We start from the raw sequence: 16,379 nt of genomic DNA, 5'->3' as shown, positions 1-16,379 counted from the left end.
AGACTTCAGCTATGACATATATATATGGACGCAGTGCAGGCTATATAGGGGAAACAAGATTCAGCAAAAAAAAAAACAACAACATGAAACTATTTAAAACCTCTATAAAACCAGCATTCTTTATTTTTCCTTATTTATTACTTAAACTGTAGACTCTACAACAAGCAGCCAACAGCTTAAGATTTATCGACAAAAATCCCGATAAGTGCTCAGAAGAGATTCGTATCCATAGCTGCAGTGCGCGCTCCCGACACACAGGTAACAGACTTTCGCGCAAAAGCTCGACTGAGAAAAAAGTTGGCCGATTAATAATCATCAGTGCCAGGATGCAGTGATACCTGGCCACCTGGTGTTGTTGCATACAGCATTAAAAACCTTTAGATGAAAAATATCCCATTGTCTCTCTCTCAATTTCTCACTGTCATTCATTTGCAGAGAATTTCTATTAGTTATTAGTTTTGTTATGGTAAAAAATATTTATATAACCTACAACTTGATCCATGGGTTTAAATTAAATTCCTTAAATAGTAATTAAGGTACAGTATCCTTTTTAAAAAAATTATTTTACTGCAAATTTCCTCTACTTTTGACCGGAGTCAGCTCATGACCTTGCATTAAGGTGTAAGAGTTGATAAAGACGCTTCAAAGAAGGTTGTTCAACTACAATAAAATAATTAAAACCCTCACATTCAAAGTTAGCTATCAGCTTTTTAACGTGTTTTGGTGTTTTATTGCTATTCTGGTGTTTATTGTTTTTTATTGGTGTTTGCACTCACTGCCAATACATCACTTATCCTGAGTCATTCGGCTGAACTCTCTGCTGGTTCTAAACTTTTCTTCTGAGTTGCCACTAAATTACTTTTTTTTTCATTAAAGGCCTTCAGCTTTGGTGAATGTTTCTTCTGTGTAAATAAAAACTGTCCACATGATTAATTAAGGTGCTGCAAAATGTAAAGAGAATTTGAAATAATTTTATTTATTTCTGTTAATGCTTGATGTACAACACCTTAATCTGTCTTGCTACTGAAACAAGCTAAATAAATCTATCATGCAATTATAAAGACAAGTATTCTAAATATGTTCTCAAGTTTCCCTTTACCAACCCATAATGCACAGCTCTTATGCACAAAGCAGGAGGAAAAATATCTCATATTTAAACTGTTAGATGTTGAAATTACTCAAAATACCCATTGTGTTGTTATAAGAAAAGAAAGAAAATATGATTAAGTGAAAAATGATAGATTTTTAGTTATATTTTTTTAAAACAGAGTAGAAAACATTTATAATTTATTCCTTTTTTGTTAAAGGCAAAATACTTAAAAAGAGCACATTATGCTGGTTGCTATGAGTAATACACTGATGTGTAAAATATTGCTCAATACTCAATATTACTGCCAAAGCTGTTTTTGCAGACTACTACTTTTTGACTATGATATTTTGCTGAATGGTGAGCTAAAGTCTAGAAAAAGTATCCTGACATAGCTCCCTTGATTTTCTTTGTGGCTTATAGCTGCAACAGCTCATGACCTATTTGCTTTAGGCAAATTGGTGTTGGTCAAAGTCCCTGAGTAGGACTAGAGGCTGGGGGATAAAACAAGCCTCTCAAAACACATTTATGAGGAAAGTACTGCCGTTCTGTAGTCATTTAAGCTGATGTTGTTTTTAGTTACAGGTATGATGGCTGTAACTGTCCAGGGGATAGTTAAGAGTTAAAAATTCTGTCTATTGTTAGGATAGTACTATGATTTATGAACATTTCTTTTAATTGATTTAGAAAAGTTAATTTACTGTTTTTTTTATTTGTATGTGAATAAAGGTTACATGACTAGTCCAGTTAGTGGATTTGAACTGAATTATGGGTAATCCAATACGGCTGCAGAGACACATGCCAGCATTGCAGAAACGTTAATGATCCACTCAAGAGGAAAAGACTCTTCTGTTCTGGTCTGAAAAAGGCGCACACGGTAATTTGTTTTGATTATTTGAATGTTTCATATTGATATTTTAGCATATATATATATATATATATATATATATATATATATATATATATATACACATATAAGGGCTGTCAATTGATTAAAAATATTTAATTGGCATTAATCGCATTAATTGGCATTCATCGCGTGAAAATAGTTAATTGCAATTAATCGCAAATGATCTTTAATCCGCTTATTCTTTATAAAGAATAGACAAATGCTTGCTTTATCCAAAAAAACATGTTTATTTATTGCTACAATTCGAAATGCTCTCAGTTCTAATCACTTTCAGGTGCAAACGTCATTGTAAAATAAGATGCTGAAATCATAAACTCAAATAAATGCCCAACAAAACAATTGTAGATGTGCATGCCATTTTACTATAGTGATGTTTCCTAACACAGTAGTGTGTTGACCTTTTTTGAACAATTCTACTCATCCCCATTTTAAAAAAAGCAGCCATTTAACACAAAAGAATTTCCCCCTCAATGCACTGCATTGCAATTTGGAAAATCTGCTTCCTCTTTTTCAACAGACAAAACAGTCACCGGCATCCATTTCTTCTCTTTTTTCAACAGACAAATTAATATAAAGTTATTTCTTTCCACTGAGCCAGTTGTTATTGTGCGACATTTAACGACCCTATAGCGTGACTATAATTAACACAGAGGCAAAGCAACTAAACCAGAATGCTCACGGGATAGAAGGATGTACATTTACAAACCAGACCAGACAACAGGAAAAGGCCATGGTTCTCTGTCTTCAGAGGGTTAACATCAGTTGAGTGCTAGTAAATGTTTGGCAGGATATCTACTTAAAATAACTGTCCCTGATTGGGGAGTGTTGGCCTAGTGGGTTAGAGCAGTGTGCTTGTGCTCTGAAAAGGCTTCCAGTACCTGTTTTGAATCCCACTGCCTCCACTCTGGGTTCCTGAGCATGAGCAAGACCCTTAACCCCCCACTGCTCCCAGGGCGCCGCACATTGGCAGCCCACTGCTCCCCAAGGGGAAAGGGGAAATGCAGAGGTTCATTTCTCCAGTGTGAGATTAATAAGGTTCAATATTATTATTATCCAAAATGAGCATCAGGAAAATTAATCATCAGTGTGAACAAACTGAAATCATTCATAAAAATAAGACATAAACCAGTCTATTGCTGTTCCTTTCATTCCTGCAAAATATTAAAGTATTTCTAAAAGAATATTATGATCAACTGCTTTAAATGCAGCACTGAGATCTAACAGGACATGTACAGATACAAGTCTATTAGCGACTTTAACCAGAGCTGTTTCAGTGCTATGATGAGCTCTAAAACCAGACTGCAACTCTTTAAAAAGTTCATTATGGTGTAAGTGGTTGCACACTTATTTGGCAACTACTTTCTCAAGAATATTTAATAAGAAAGGAAGATTAGATATAGGTCCATAATTGACTAAGTCATCTGGGTAAAGAGATGATTTCTTAAGTAAAGGTTTAATTTCAGCTATCTTAAAAGCCTGAGGTACATATCTCTGTAACAGGGTTAGATTAATCACATCTAAAATGGAGGAGGAAATCTAAGGGAATACTTTCATAAATAACCTGGTTGGAACTAGATCATTTTGCTTCAAAGTGCACAGCTCTGCATTAAACCAGGGAGCCAGCTTTCTGTTTAAAGTTTTTTTCTTTTTCAAAGGGGTTATATTGTCTAAGGCAGAATCCAGAGAATTAGCAACTCCATCAATGAAATCAGCCTGGCGTTTCTTGTTGACATTATACATACTGTATTACTGCCTTTTATTGGTTTGAAACATATCTGTATTAGAGGCCAATGCAACCTCTGGTAAAATGTATTTTCAGGAGTTTGGAAATTCACAAATCTTGTGACAATTCATCTTGCTTGTATGCTCGGTATGAGGGATTGCTGTAGAGTCAAGAACACAGTGCTTGCTTATTCAGAAAGAGTGTGTCCTGCAAAGTCAAACACTAGACGCATTCACCTGGGTTTCCTCAGACAAAAACGTTTAAATAAACTGACTGTATGATCTGACAAATGGTGTGCTGTGAATTGGTCCAGCCTCAGGAAAGAAAGTTTCACTAGATGCCCTTTATTTATTTCAAATAAAAAAATAACCTCTCTTTCATTTTTCTAGACTCTTGAAATCCAAGAAAATAAATACTAAATACAATTTATGTTGTTGTGCCATAAACCATGATAATAATTTTGGACATTAAGAACCAGCGTCCATGTTTAACCATAACATGTTCACTGGAGAAGAGGAAGCAGGTTTGCTCATAAAACAGCTGTAAGACCTCTTTTTTCTGCCCTGCAACCCCCTCTTAGCCAACTGGCTACACTGGACCCCTCCCGCAGAGGTGGGCCTTGGTCCCCGCGGAGCTGGGAACAGTAAAAAACCACAGCATAGAGTATTTTTCTCCCTTTCCGTGAAGCTACCCTGGAGGTTCACTTTGGAAGAGGACTTCAAGGCTGCACTATTGTAATTCTTTACCATCAGGAAGTCCACAAGCTGTAGTTAAAAGCCTTCAGCTGATCCAAAATGCTGCAGCCAGAGTTCTGATGAAAATTAAAAAGAGAGATCATATCTCTCCTATCCTGGCTTCTCTTCATTGGCTTCCTGTTAAATCCAGAATAGAATTTAAAATCCTCCTTCTCACATCTAAAGCCTTAAATGGCCAATCTCCATCTTATATCAGAGATCTGATTGTTTCTTATGTTCCTAACAGAGCACTTTGCTCTCAATCTGCAGGTTTACTAGTGGTTCCTAGAATTTCTAAAAGTAGAATGGGAGGCAGATCTTTTAGTTATCAGGCTCCTCTCCTGTGGAACCAACTACCAGTTTTAGTCCGTGAGGCAGACACCCTGTCTACTTTTAAGGCTAGGCTTAAAATTTTCCTTTTTAATAAAGCTTATAGTTAGAGTGGCTCAGGCTATCCTGAGCTATCTCTATAGTTATGCTGCTATAGGTTTAGACTTTTGGAGGACATAGGGACCCCCATTTCATCATTCTGCTTCATTCTCTCTCTATTCTCCTATTCTGCAGAATCTGTTCAATCTCTAATGTTCTGCTCTCTCTGCTTTTCCTCAGAGTAGCTTTGCCTCGTCTGTTCCTGTTTGGCTGTGACGCCATCCTGGAGAGAAACATCAGCTGTGCTGCTTCCATCAACACCCTTGTTTATAGATGCTGGAGATCGGCCTGTATTCCAGTGTGGTCCTGTTTCTCTGACCGTGACTGGCTGGATGTGTTCTCTTCGTCCTCTGGCATGGGAGCTGGCTCGGAACTCGTCTGCCTGGCTGTGTGTTTCCTGGAGGGGGCCGCCTTTTGCAGCTGCTTTTTGTGTCTCTGCTTCTGTCTCCTTGAACCCCAGTCGGCCTCGGCAGATGGCTGCTGGAGGTTTCTTCCTGTTAAAAGGGAGTTTTTCCTCTCCACTGTCGCTACAAGCATGCTTAGTGTGAGGGATTGTATTCGAGTCAATGAGTCAATGGAATCAACTGATTTTCCTTAGATAGAAAACTTTGTATCAATTTGACTGTGTGATCTGGTTGAACTGCCTTGAGATGACATGTGTTGTGAATTTGGCGCTATATAAATAAACTGAATTGAAAATTTAATTGACACCACCATGGAGACCCAGGCTCAAGGCGAAGATCTTAAGAAAGAAGATGGCAAAGTCATGATGATTCACATTCCATAACTGAACTCATGCAAAACAGGCCATTTGTAACACATTTCTCTGAGTTTCAGAACTTACAGAGCCAAATTGGAGGTGAAAGCCACCTAAAGTAGCCTTTTCCTATGTGCAAGCTGCATGGGACAAATGACAACCCCCAATGTCAGCCTGCCAAGCTGCTAAGTGCTAGGGGAAACTCAAACCTTCCAAAACGGACATGGGCAGAGGTTTGCAGGTCTGGCACAATTAGGGACAGAAAAAACAATTATGTGTTTTGATGATTTTGATCATTTCATGTGTTTACTGATGAGTAAAGACAAGCTAATAGGATAGATTGCATGCTACGCCATGCTACAGTAATATGTTTTCAGCTGTTGTTGAAGCTTGGATGACCTTTATTTCAATAAGGGTTTAAACACTTGTATAAAATTAATGTTTATGTGTTCCTTACCAGGTATGACCAAAGGTCATTTAGTAGAATGCTCATGTCTATTCGCTGCCAGCTATTTCAAAGAGGGTAAAGAATCATTAACTAAAGGTTATTAATTCCTGATAAAGCTGAACATTTCATAAAACATTATTTAGCCAAATAATGTTTTATTCACCTGATTAAAAAAAATATTTGCCACTGCTTCCGGGGAGGGAAATACACATCTTAAAGTATCACAACATAATATGGTGCCCCGTGCGAGGGTATTGAATTTAACAATTATTCGCAACAATGTCTATATTCTATATAAGTGCATCTGAAAAGATGCACATACACAATGTTCAATCCCAAACATTTTTCATTTTCTTCACACATCATTTTACCATTATTGGGTCTGTTCAAAAATAGCATTTAGAGATTGGATGATAAATGTCCCGTACTTGTAAAGCACTGTTTCAAGTCAGGAGGCTTGACCAAAGTGTTTAATTTACTTTACATTTTTGATTTCTGTGTAGTTGTGACCATTTTGTTCTTATTTATGTTATGGCCTTCTGCATGGACAATAACACAGGTCTTCAATCGAATTTGAAACAAGTCATTTTAAAGAGATATAGGAATAGAATGTTGCCTTTTTCTTGATAGTGGGGATCTTCTTTTCCATCAAGACAGACATCAACAAGTATTGAATCAAATCTCTTCTTTTAATTATCAGTATATAAGTATGGTTACCAATTACCCAAGATTTTATCCTGTCCTGCTAAAAACTAAAGATGAAGAGAGCCTCATTTTATATGCTTCTTAAGTCGTTGCACAATAATTCTGCAGCTTATATCTGTGGTAGTCCACACGTTTTTGGTTTCAAGAGAGTCATATTAATACAGTACAAACCTAAAGGTTAATTTTACTCAGAAAGGGAGACTGTTGTTTTTCTAATTCTTAATAATACCATAGAATCACTTATGTAAAGTTTGAATTTAAATGGTTCTGTCAAGAAGAGATCTGCTTCCATGATTATTTCTACAATTCATATAATAAGAAGAGCAACCAATATGTTTCTTTGCAATTGAGAAGGAAAAACTTTTTTTCATATTGTTTAGTCTTGCATATACAGTAAGTCTTGTGTATTTTGTCTATTTCTTTGTATAACAATGTCACATCCAAATTAACAGTGGCAAAGACAGGAATGTCTTTATGTGAATTTTGAACCATAAAAATTAAATCTTATCTTATCTGAAATCATTTTACGTGGTAGTCATCAAAAGACACAATAAAGTGTTATAGTGGCCTTAGCAGTACACATTTATTCTGGGTGTGCCTCAGCTTTCATCTTTCATGAAATTATCATGGTAAATTATGTCTTATGTGAGCCGTCAGATGAAAAAACCCGACCCGGAATATTTAAACACAAATCAAAGAAATGAAGCTTGTGTTATTTAAATCCAGGAAATAAATCAAACAGTGTCACTTAAATGAAAAAGTAGCACAAGCTTTTTGTCATAAAAGAACAATAAGTCAAACTGAATTCCTGAATATGAAATATAGTTCTAAATTCTCAAAATGAATAGGCCTAACATTTCAATGCAAAAGTAAACTTGTCAACACCCATTGATTTATAGAGCAAAGTTACATAGAGCCTTTGTGACTTTGTATATTTGTCTGATAGAGAGTTTTATATTGTGTGAAAGATAAATCCAGAATATGAGTACTGTTAGAACTCTTTGATCTCAATTAGCCATCCCTTTGAAATCTAATAGAAGACATTGATAATAACACTAAATATACAAAATATTTAAAACCTGACCCATTCATTAAATTCTGAATAGAATTTAAAACACAGTCATAAACTGAAACTGACACAATAAAGGAGTCCTGCAGCTGGTTGAGAAACAGGCCAACTTAACAATCAAGGTAAGGTACTGATAGTGATTTTACACGATATGTTAGTTTACCTGACAGTAGGAAAATTTCATATAAAAAAACTGTTTCAGTTACAATCTTTGTTTTTCATAAGGCAGTAAATTGTGGCTGTGATTTGATGATGTTTCATATTGTTTCAAATGTAACAAGTTATAGTTTTTTAATTGCTTCTCTTAAAAAGTAACTGAGTTATTAAACTCACTCACTGCACCAATAATGTAGCAAGTTACTAGAGAAAGTACCTACAGTTACCTTTCAAGATCTAAAATGATACATTTTGATAACTTTTTTGTTATCTGAACATTAAATACAAATTTGATTTCATCAATGAAATATAAGATGTATCAATATACATTAATACAAAAATGTATATATATATATCTTAAACATTTCTTTCTTTCCTTACATCATACATTTTTTATTTAAGAAGTGTGTCATGATTCTGCACTTTGTCGACTTCTGTTGAAGTTTCTTTATAAGTTTTCAGTTACACCTTGATTTATGTGTTTCTGTGTTTTCTTGGTTTCTTTTCCTTTTTGTGTTATATTTAAGCAGTGTTGTATTTTTTTTATTAACTTTCTGTTGCCCCCTTGTGCCAGTTTCCTTTCCTGTAGCTCCATTCTAATTACTTCTATCCACACCTGCTCCTTATGAGCTGATTAGCCCATTCTTTGCATTGCCTCCCATATATACACCTCCTGTGTAGGTGATGTCTGTCAAACTGTGAAATACTGTAGAATATACTCCAAGGTTAATCAGCATGTACATGCCAAGATGCCAAGATAACTCTTAGCTTGTCTGAATCACATTTCACACTTCAGGCCTTAATGCTTATTTCTGATTTTATTGTCAGATCCCATTGTTTTTGTGCCACTGTTCATATGACCGTCTCAAATAGTGGCCCTGAAGTGACCTCCATGCACAGAAGATCAAAAGCAAGACTTGTCAGACATTTCTTTAAAGATGGCTACCTTTGAACTCAGTGTCTATCAATAGCTTTTAAAGATGTTACGCAGTGGAAGTAGCCAGATAATACAGCATGTTTGCTCACACAATCAACTGAGCTGTCAAGCATCTCGAAGGGCCGACAGCTAGATTTACCTCCCAGTATTTTCTCGAGGTCCTTGTAAAAGGGACAAGTAATCCGTTCCTGACCACTTTGTTGTTTGGAATCTTTCGCCACCTTACTGTATATTTTTAGGCTGTTGATCTTTTTTCTGGCATTTAAGCAAGACCTATCGGTGTCCCCTTTTTAAAATTTCAAAGAGAATATTTTCATAAACTGATGGTATGACTCCTGAAGTTTCTTTGGGGCCATTGTTTTAGCCCAAATATTTATTAATTCCAAAATTGTTTTGGTTCTCCACTGGACATCCCCCACTAAGCTGTTCTTAATTGACCTTAAGTTGCTTCTGTATACTCCTCATTAATTCCCTGTCTCCCTTCTTAAAGGCTTGTTTTTCCTTGTTAAGCAGTTGCTTCAAATCATTTGTGATCCATTGTTTATTATTTGGGAAGCATTTCACTGATGTAGTAGGGATTGTGTTCTTCACAGAAGTTATGTAGTCAATCACAAACTCAGTTACTGCATTGCTGTCCTCTCTATGTAGCTGACGCAGTGCATCCCAGTCTTTGGCCTTAAAACAACCTTATAGGGCTTCTTCATCTTCCTTTGACTATCTCCTTACAGTTATTTTTTAATGCAGGTTGTTTCTTATAAAATGGCTTATAATCTGAGCAGAGAAAGACAAGATTCTGATGTGATTTCCCAAGAGGAGGTCTTACTTCAGAGATGTAGGAGTGCTTGAAATTTGCATTAAATATTTTTGCATAAAAGGTTTGGTTTTCTCCGGTACAGCAGTTGACAAACTATTAGATCGTTGGCATTTTCGCAGACAGTGAGTCGTGATTAAAATCCCCAGTTGCCACAAATGCATTTGGCTGTTGTGTCTGTAGCTTAACAATCATTGAACTGATTACCTCACATTCAGTGTCGGCAACAGCAGAACGTGGAATGTAGATGGTTATCAACATAACACTGGTAAACTCTCTGGGTAAATAGTATGGTCAGAACCCATATGTCAACAGTTCAATATCTTGGCTGCAGTGATAAATCTTCACAGTAACATGGCTTAGATGTCACCAGATGTTGTTCACAACACCGCTAACCCACCAATTTTCCAGTCTTCTTTAAATGGATGACACACTGCAGTCTGCCCTTGTCGTTGACGGTGGCACCAGCATACCAGATGGTGATGGAAGAGGATCACCATCTGGTGATGGAAGAGGATGGACTCAATGATGGAGAAGTAGAACTGCACCATCTTTGTCTTTGGCAGGTTGTATTTTTTCAGTCGTAGCAAGAAGTACATCCTCTGCTGGGCTTTCTTGGTGAGGGACTTGATGTTCAGCTCCCACTTTAGGTCCTGTGAGATGATAATTTACAGGAAGCGGAAAGACCCCACAGTGTCAATTGTGGAGTCACAGAGGGTGACGGCGATAGCTCGGGCTAAGTTCTTTAAAATCATCAAGGGCTATAACTAAAGAGTCTGGATTGCTATGCTCCACTCTCAGTATCTGGTCTGCAAGGGAACGCTGTGTGACCTGCACATTTGCCTGTTGCGCCATGTAGAGTCTGACCAGAATTAATGAAGAAAAACTTGTGGGGTGAATAAAAAGGTTTGCAGTTTATGATGAAGGATTCCAGGTCTGGATTTTTTCAAAGTTCGAGAGTTTTGTTATTTATGCAGACTCATAGTGAATGAGTGTGTGTTTGGTAAGTAATTTATTGAATATCCATCTATTATTAAATCAAACTCAAAAATAGGGAAAGATTCTGTTTTATCACTTGGTTACAACAATTATGGTCAGTAGTGAAACGAGATATCTCTTTTGACAGCCTGCTTCTCTTCGTGTAGAAGGCCTTTTTTCTGTATCTCTGCTTTTGTCTCCTTGAACCCCAGTCGGCCTCGCTAGATGGCCGCTCACACTGAGTCTGGTTCTGCTGAAGGTTTCTTCCTGTTAAAAGGGAGTTTTTCTCTCCACCGTTGTTACATGCATGCTTGGTGTGAAGGATTGCTGTGGAGTCAATGAGTCGATGCAAATAGCCGGTTTTTCCTTACATACAAAACTTTTAACCAATGTAACTGCATGATCTGATTGAATTATCTCTGTAAAGGGCCTTGGGATGACAGATGTGTTGTGAATTGGCGCAATATAAATAAATAAACTGAATTGAACAGAAAAGGCCTTCCTTATTCTTGAGCTGCCAGGTGCTTAATGCTAGTGGTGATCACAGGAACTTTTTGCTCTGACTAAAATAAGAGCGAAAGAAAAGTAAGGTACCTTGCCATTATCAATAATTCCAATAATTGTTTTAAAACCAGTGTTAATAAAGTGTGTATTAAAGATTGTTTGTACTGCAGAGCTTTCAGGAAATAGATAGACTTAATAATGGAAACAAATGAAAATGACTGCATTTGTTAAGTACTTTTAAATTCCTATACACTTCCGCCATAGTACCATGCAGAAACATATTTTGTGCATAATTATTATCATTATATCCATATTGCATTATCTCACTCGATGGCCTGAACACTACAGGTAAATTTGTACAAGGCACATTGTTGGACACAATGTCCAGGTCCATGTCCTTCTTCTGGAGCTGTTGGAACATGATGTCAAAATGAGGAGTGGTTTAAAACCACTGCAGGATAATCTTTTGCCTGCAGCAATCCTCAGGAAGCACGATGCCTCCTTCACGGTGGCGTAGCTGATATGTGCTGGATATAATGCTCCTATGCTTGTATGCTGTGAATTCATTTAACTTCATGTAGACATATTAATATGTAGATATTGAATTATTATCATCATTATTGTTTTTACTTTAGGATGTGTGTCTATGGATGGAAAAGTAATGTAGGATGTATTCTCTTCAACTCCAACTCCCCTGAGTTTTATGACCCATTGAGGGACTTCACTACCAGGCAGCTGTGGGTTTTATGGCCGCCTGCTTTATAGCTCGACAGAGGTTCAGATATAGGGTGTTTGCAAAGATTATCTTTGCTTTACATGAAACGAAGGCGTGGAACACATAGGACATATATTTTTTTTTTTTTTACAATTCTTTCCACCTTCGGTACCTTGTTCTGCTTGTTCTTTCATCTTATCTCAGTGACACCATCATAAGCTTGCGCAAGAAGTTTACACTTATTATACTGATCTGCTGTTCAGACCTCTCTTAAACTGCATCGTCAATAAAGCCGGCTGTTGTAGACAAGCTGAGAATGAATTCCAAGAATTGTTCTTCCACTGTGTGTTTTCTGTCTATATATACCATCAAAAGCACTGAGTCTGTGTAGAAATGCCTGGTTTCATATGATTAGATTGCTAAAATCATAGTCAATTTATCTTCCTCCATGATGTGTCTTCTGATGATGGATGCTACGCAATGCAGCAGTTCATTCTATATATATCGTCTTTGACATGCCTTTAAATGCTATAGCCAGTCCTAAGTGCACCTTTAAGACCTCGTCCAGTTATACCACAAAATCTACCAGTCTACAAAAACTCCCAGGGTGTACAGAATGCCTTCATCCTTGCCTTGCAAAATGGACTCAAAACCAACATAAAACTTTACACAGACAATAAGTAAGCATAGGATATGGCGATTCTTGTTTACCTGATTGTCCTGTCAAAGCATAACTGTCCTGTAGCTCTCATGCAACTGTGTTGAACTTTTTTTTCTCCCAGAGGCTGCCTGTATTTGGCAGTTGTCCATATAGATCTTTAAGGTTAATTTTTCTTAATCTTTTCTGAAAGATGACGCATATGAATGTCACCTGTCTTTGTAAAGACAGGCTCCATGTTAGAATAGGACACAGGCGTGGCAGAAGTGGGCGTTAGCCCCGGGTGACCAGATGTCCCAGATTTCTGGGGAGAGTCCCCGTTTTGGAAAACTCAGACAAGATCTGCATGATCTCAACATGATGGAGTAAGAGAAAACCACCTATCTAATGTTTGTTTATTATGATGTTCTTGATTCTAGCGCCAAATATTATCCAAAATAAAAATTAATTACCATTTTTAGTATTTAATCAGATGAGATAATAGTCATATGCTTTCCTGTTATACATTCTAATGTTGTTGGAAGTGATTTTGATTAATGTCTCTGTTTAAGAATAGCATAAGACTGATAGAAGAGGAGAGTGAAAAAGAGACGTCTTCAACATTCAGTTTTTTTTTATTTGTCCCCAAACAAAATATTTCTTACATATACATTGCACGTTTGTTAAATTTTCCATCAAGAAAAGTATTTTTTCCCCAGGGTGTAATCAACTCTGTCCTATTACTTCTTATTAGTCATTTATGATCTGTTATGGTTTGATCAATGTGTATTGCTAAGGTGCAGAACTCTGGCAGAATCGCTTAGCAGTTAATAAGGCTTTACATTTTGGCACATTTTTACTGTGTACTGAAAAATTAGGGCAGGTGAGATTAGTGAAGAGATGAAGCGCTGCCTTTAACATCCAGAATGCAGCCGTTTCTCAATATGTGTTCTTAAGCGTTCTCATGTGCTTGTGTATTCGAAAAACATCATCAGCCTCAGCTCCCCATGATGGTTTCACAGCCAACAGGAACAGGCGAGGCAAAGCTACTAAGAGAAAAAGCAGAGAAAGCATAAGCAGTTAGAGATTGAACTAACAGATTCTGCAGAGTGGGAGAATGGAGATAGAATTAAGCAGAATTATGAAATGGGGGTCCCTATGTCCTCCAGAAGTCTAAGCCTATAACAGCATAACTATAGAGTTAGCTCAGAATAACCTGAGCCACTCTAACTATAAGCTTTATCATAAAGGAAAGTTTTAAGCCTACCCTTAAAAGTAGACAGGGTCATCAGAGTCAGGGTTTACTACTGACTCTGATGCCTTTTTTTTTTGGCAAAATGTTCATTTGATTTGTGTTTATCTGACTGTGTTCTAGAGACTGTCACGGGAGTGGATTTTCACTCCTGTCCCGTCCCACTCCCACAGAAAAAACTTGTGTCCCGTCCCGATCCCGGGCCAGAGTAGAAATCTAAATCCTGTCCCGTCCCACTCCTGGTGAAATTACTCCCACTCCCATCCCGCTCCCATTCAGAATGACTCCCGCTCCTGCACCACTCCCATTCTTGTTGTCTTCAATAAGATTTCTGCCAATACATTGAATCTGAATTTCTATGAAGGGTCAGTTAAGTTCCTGTTTCTAACTGTAGTAACTGTTGGTCCCTCCATTGTTGTTTTTGAGCGCGGGTGAAAAACTCAGAGCGGAAGCACTGTTGGTTTTTGGGTTGTGTAGTTTTTTTTGACTCGCATTATAGTGTAGGCTTCAAGGAAAAAACTACAAAATGGCGGCGCCAGTACTCGATTTTTTTTTTTTTTTTTTTGCATCGATCCCAGTTTTTTTTAGTTACTATTGGTTTGCTCCTGCTCCCGTCTGCTCCCGTTAATGTTTAATCCTGTACCGTCCCAATCACATGATCGTTACTAATACTGACTCCCATCCCACAGGATTCCCGAAAAAATGTCAGTCTCTACTGTGTTCATTATTATTATTTCCCCACTAAATGAAAAAAGTAAGAACTTAATTATATCTAGACACTATTAATAAGAGGAGGTGAAATGCAGCTCCAGACGAGCTGAGCGTGTGGTGACATCAAAAGTATGCTTCTGGGCCAATTGACCAATATTTATCCTGTGTGCTCCCGTTCTCCCAGAGTCCATACTTTCCTGTGTTCTTCTCAAGAACAGACTTGGCGAGGACCATACTCGCATTCCCAGGAAACACTAAATACAGGTGAAGTAATTGGTTGGAGTATTATAAAATAAAATTTTACCTTTGAGGACATTTAATAAAACAAATACAAAAAACTTACAACTAAGAAAAAAAACAATCTGGTGGCATTTCTAGGTACATCACACTAGCTATCCTACCAATTCATACTATCTCCAGGAAGGTACTTAAATGATACTTAAATTTGGCTTTGGTGGTCTCAATTCTTTAATAGCGAATTAATCAAACTCACTTCATCAATGGCATGGTAGTTCTCTCAAAGAGACAACAGAATTTCAGTTACCAGTATTAATCAAGCCCTCAGCAGTGCTTTGTGACAAAATCTCATTGGGGCAGGCCTTCCCAGAGCCCATAGAAATGAACTGCTGTATCCAAAGTTTGAGGAAAAGACACTTGACATGATAGTGTATAGAGATGCATTTCAATTCAATTGAAATCACCCTAAGAGGTCAGGGCATGTGGTTGGAAGTCACAGTAACACACTCAGAAAAAGAAGTACCAAATTGTACCTTCTGTCATGGTCTTGGCACTGATGGTTGGCTTTTTCATTTGCTACTGCTCACCTGTCTAATTGAGCAGGTGGCTTATTAACGCAAATCGTTTACACCTGGTTCCCTCAGCTTCTTATGTTGTTTGCCTGCCTAAAATCAGTGCCCGATTATTTGAGCTGTGGTGAGAGTAACTCTAGCGTCAAATGAGTTTTGTCTGCAATATTGATTCTGACCTGTTTCTCATTTTGGATATTTGAGTTTTTGCCTTGCCCTTGTCTGCTCTGTGTGCTGTTATTTTGTTCCGTTTTCCTAGTTTCTGCTGGCTACTGATCCTGGACTGTTTCACTGACCTCGGTTTGGATTGCCCTCACTGACACTGTTGCTCCCTCAGCGTCGGCTGACATCAGCTCATCATCACTAGGGGCTGGAAGAGGCTACGGCTGCAAATGGTGGACATTCTCCCTCCCAGATTCTTCCCTCTACTCCGGGAATAAAAATTCCAGAAATTCGAGTTACTGACCTGTGTTTTCCGTCGCTGCCGAGAATTCAGTTATCTGCTCTGCTTATGCCCAGTTGCTTGCTGTGTTCTTTTGTTAAAAATAAAGCTTGTTGAAAATTGTCCTGGTCTGCCTGTCTGAATATTGGATCCAAGTTTATGAGGTTATTACACCTTCTGGGTACAAGGGCTTGTCACTTGGTTAGTACCCTCCAACCTCCTACTTTTGAACTCTCAACTGTTGGTACTTACTGCATCTGTACCCCTATAAATTGTACCTCATAAGTTAGACTTGTACTTTTGGTGGTCATCGTGTACCCTATTAGAAAAATAAAAAAACATATATAAATTCATCTATCCATCTTCTCCCTCTTACTTCCCCAGAGTAAGGTGCCTGTCTGCGATAGTCTATGTGCAAAAGGCAGGGTACACTGTGGACAGGTCGTCAGTCCATCTCAAAGCAGCAAAGGGACACACAACCATGGACACACACTCACACCTAAGGACAATTTAAGGATGCCAACTAACCTAACGCTCCATTTTATAACTGTGAGTAAAAATTGCCAGG

General features: G+C 37.6%; 1 protein-coding gene across 1 annotated transcript in view; it reads right to left on the bottom strand.

Moving 5' to 3' along the window:
- The window catches only part of LOC107083415 (sialic acid synthase-like), a 22,641-nt gene extending 10,972 nt beyond the window's left edge, over nucleotides 1–11,669 (bottom strand). Inside the window, exons 1-2 of the mRNA XM_015372615.1 lie at nucleotides 11,616–11,669; nucleotides 10,240–10,419 (exon numbers count right to left, since the gene is read on the bottom strand). Of these exons, the coding sequence (XP_015228101.1) occupies nucleotides 10,240–10,419; nucleotides 11,616–11,669 (234 nt within the window). The remainder of the gene's footprint in view (nucleotides 1–10,239; nucleotides 10,420–11,615) is intronic.
- Nucleotides 11,670–16,379: the final 4,710 nt, after the last annotated feature.

Source organism: Cyprinodon variegatus, unplaced genomic scaffold (genome assembly GCF_000732505.1).
Source record: "Cyprinodon variegatus isolate N-32 unplaced genomic scaffold, C_variegatus-1.0 Scaffold74, whole genome shotgun sequence".
In the NCBI taxonomy this organism is placed as follows: Eukaryota; Metazoa; Chordata; class Actinopteri; order Cyprinodontiformes; family Cyprinodontidae; genus Cyprinodon; species Cyprinodon variegatus.
This window is presented reverse-complemented; position numbering and strand designations above follow the sequence as displayed.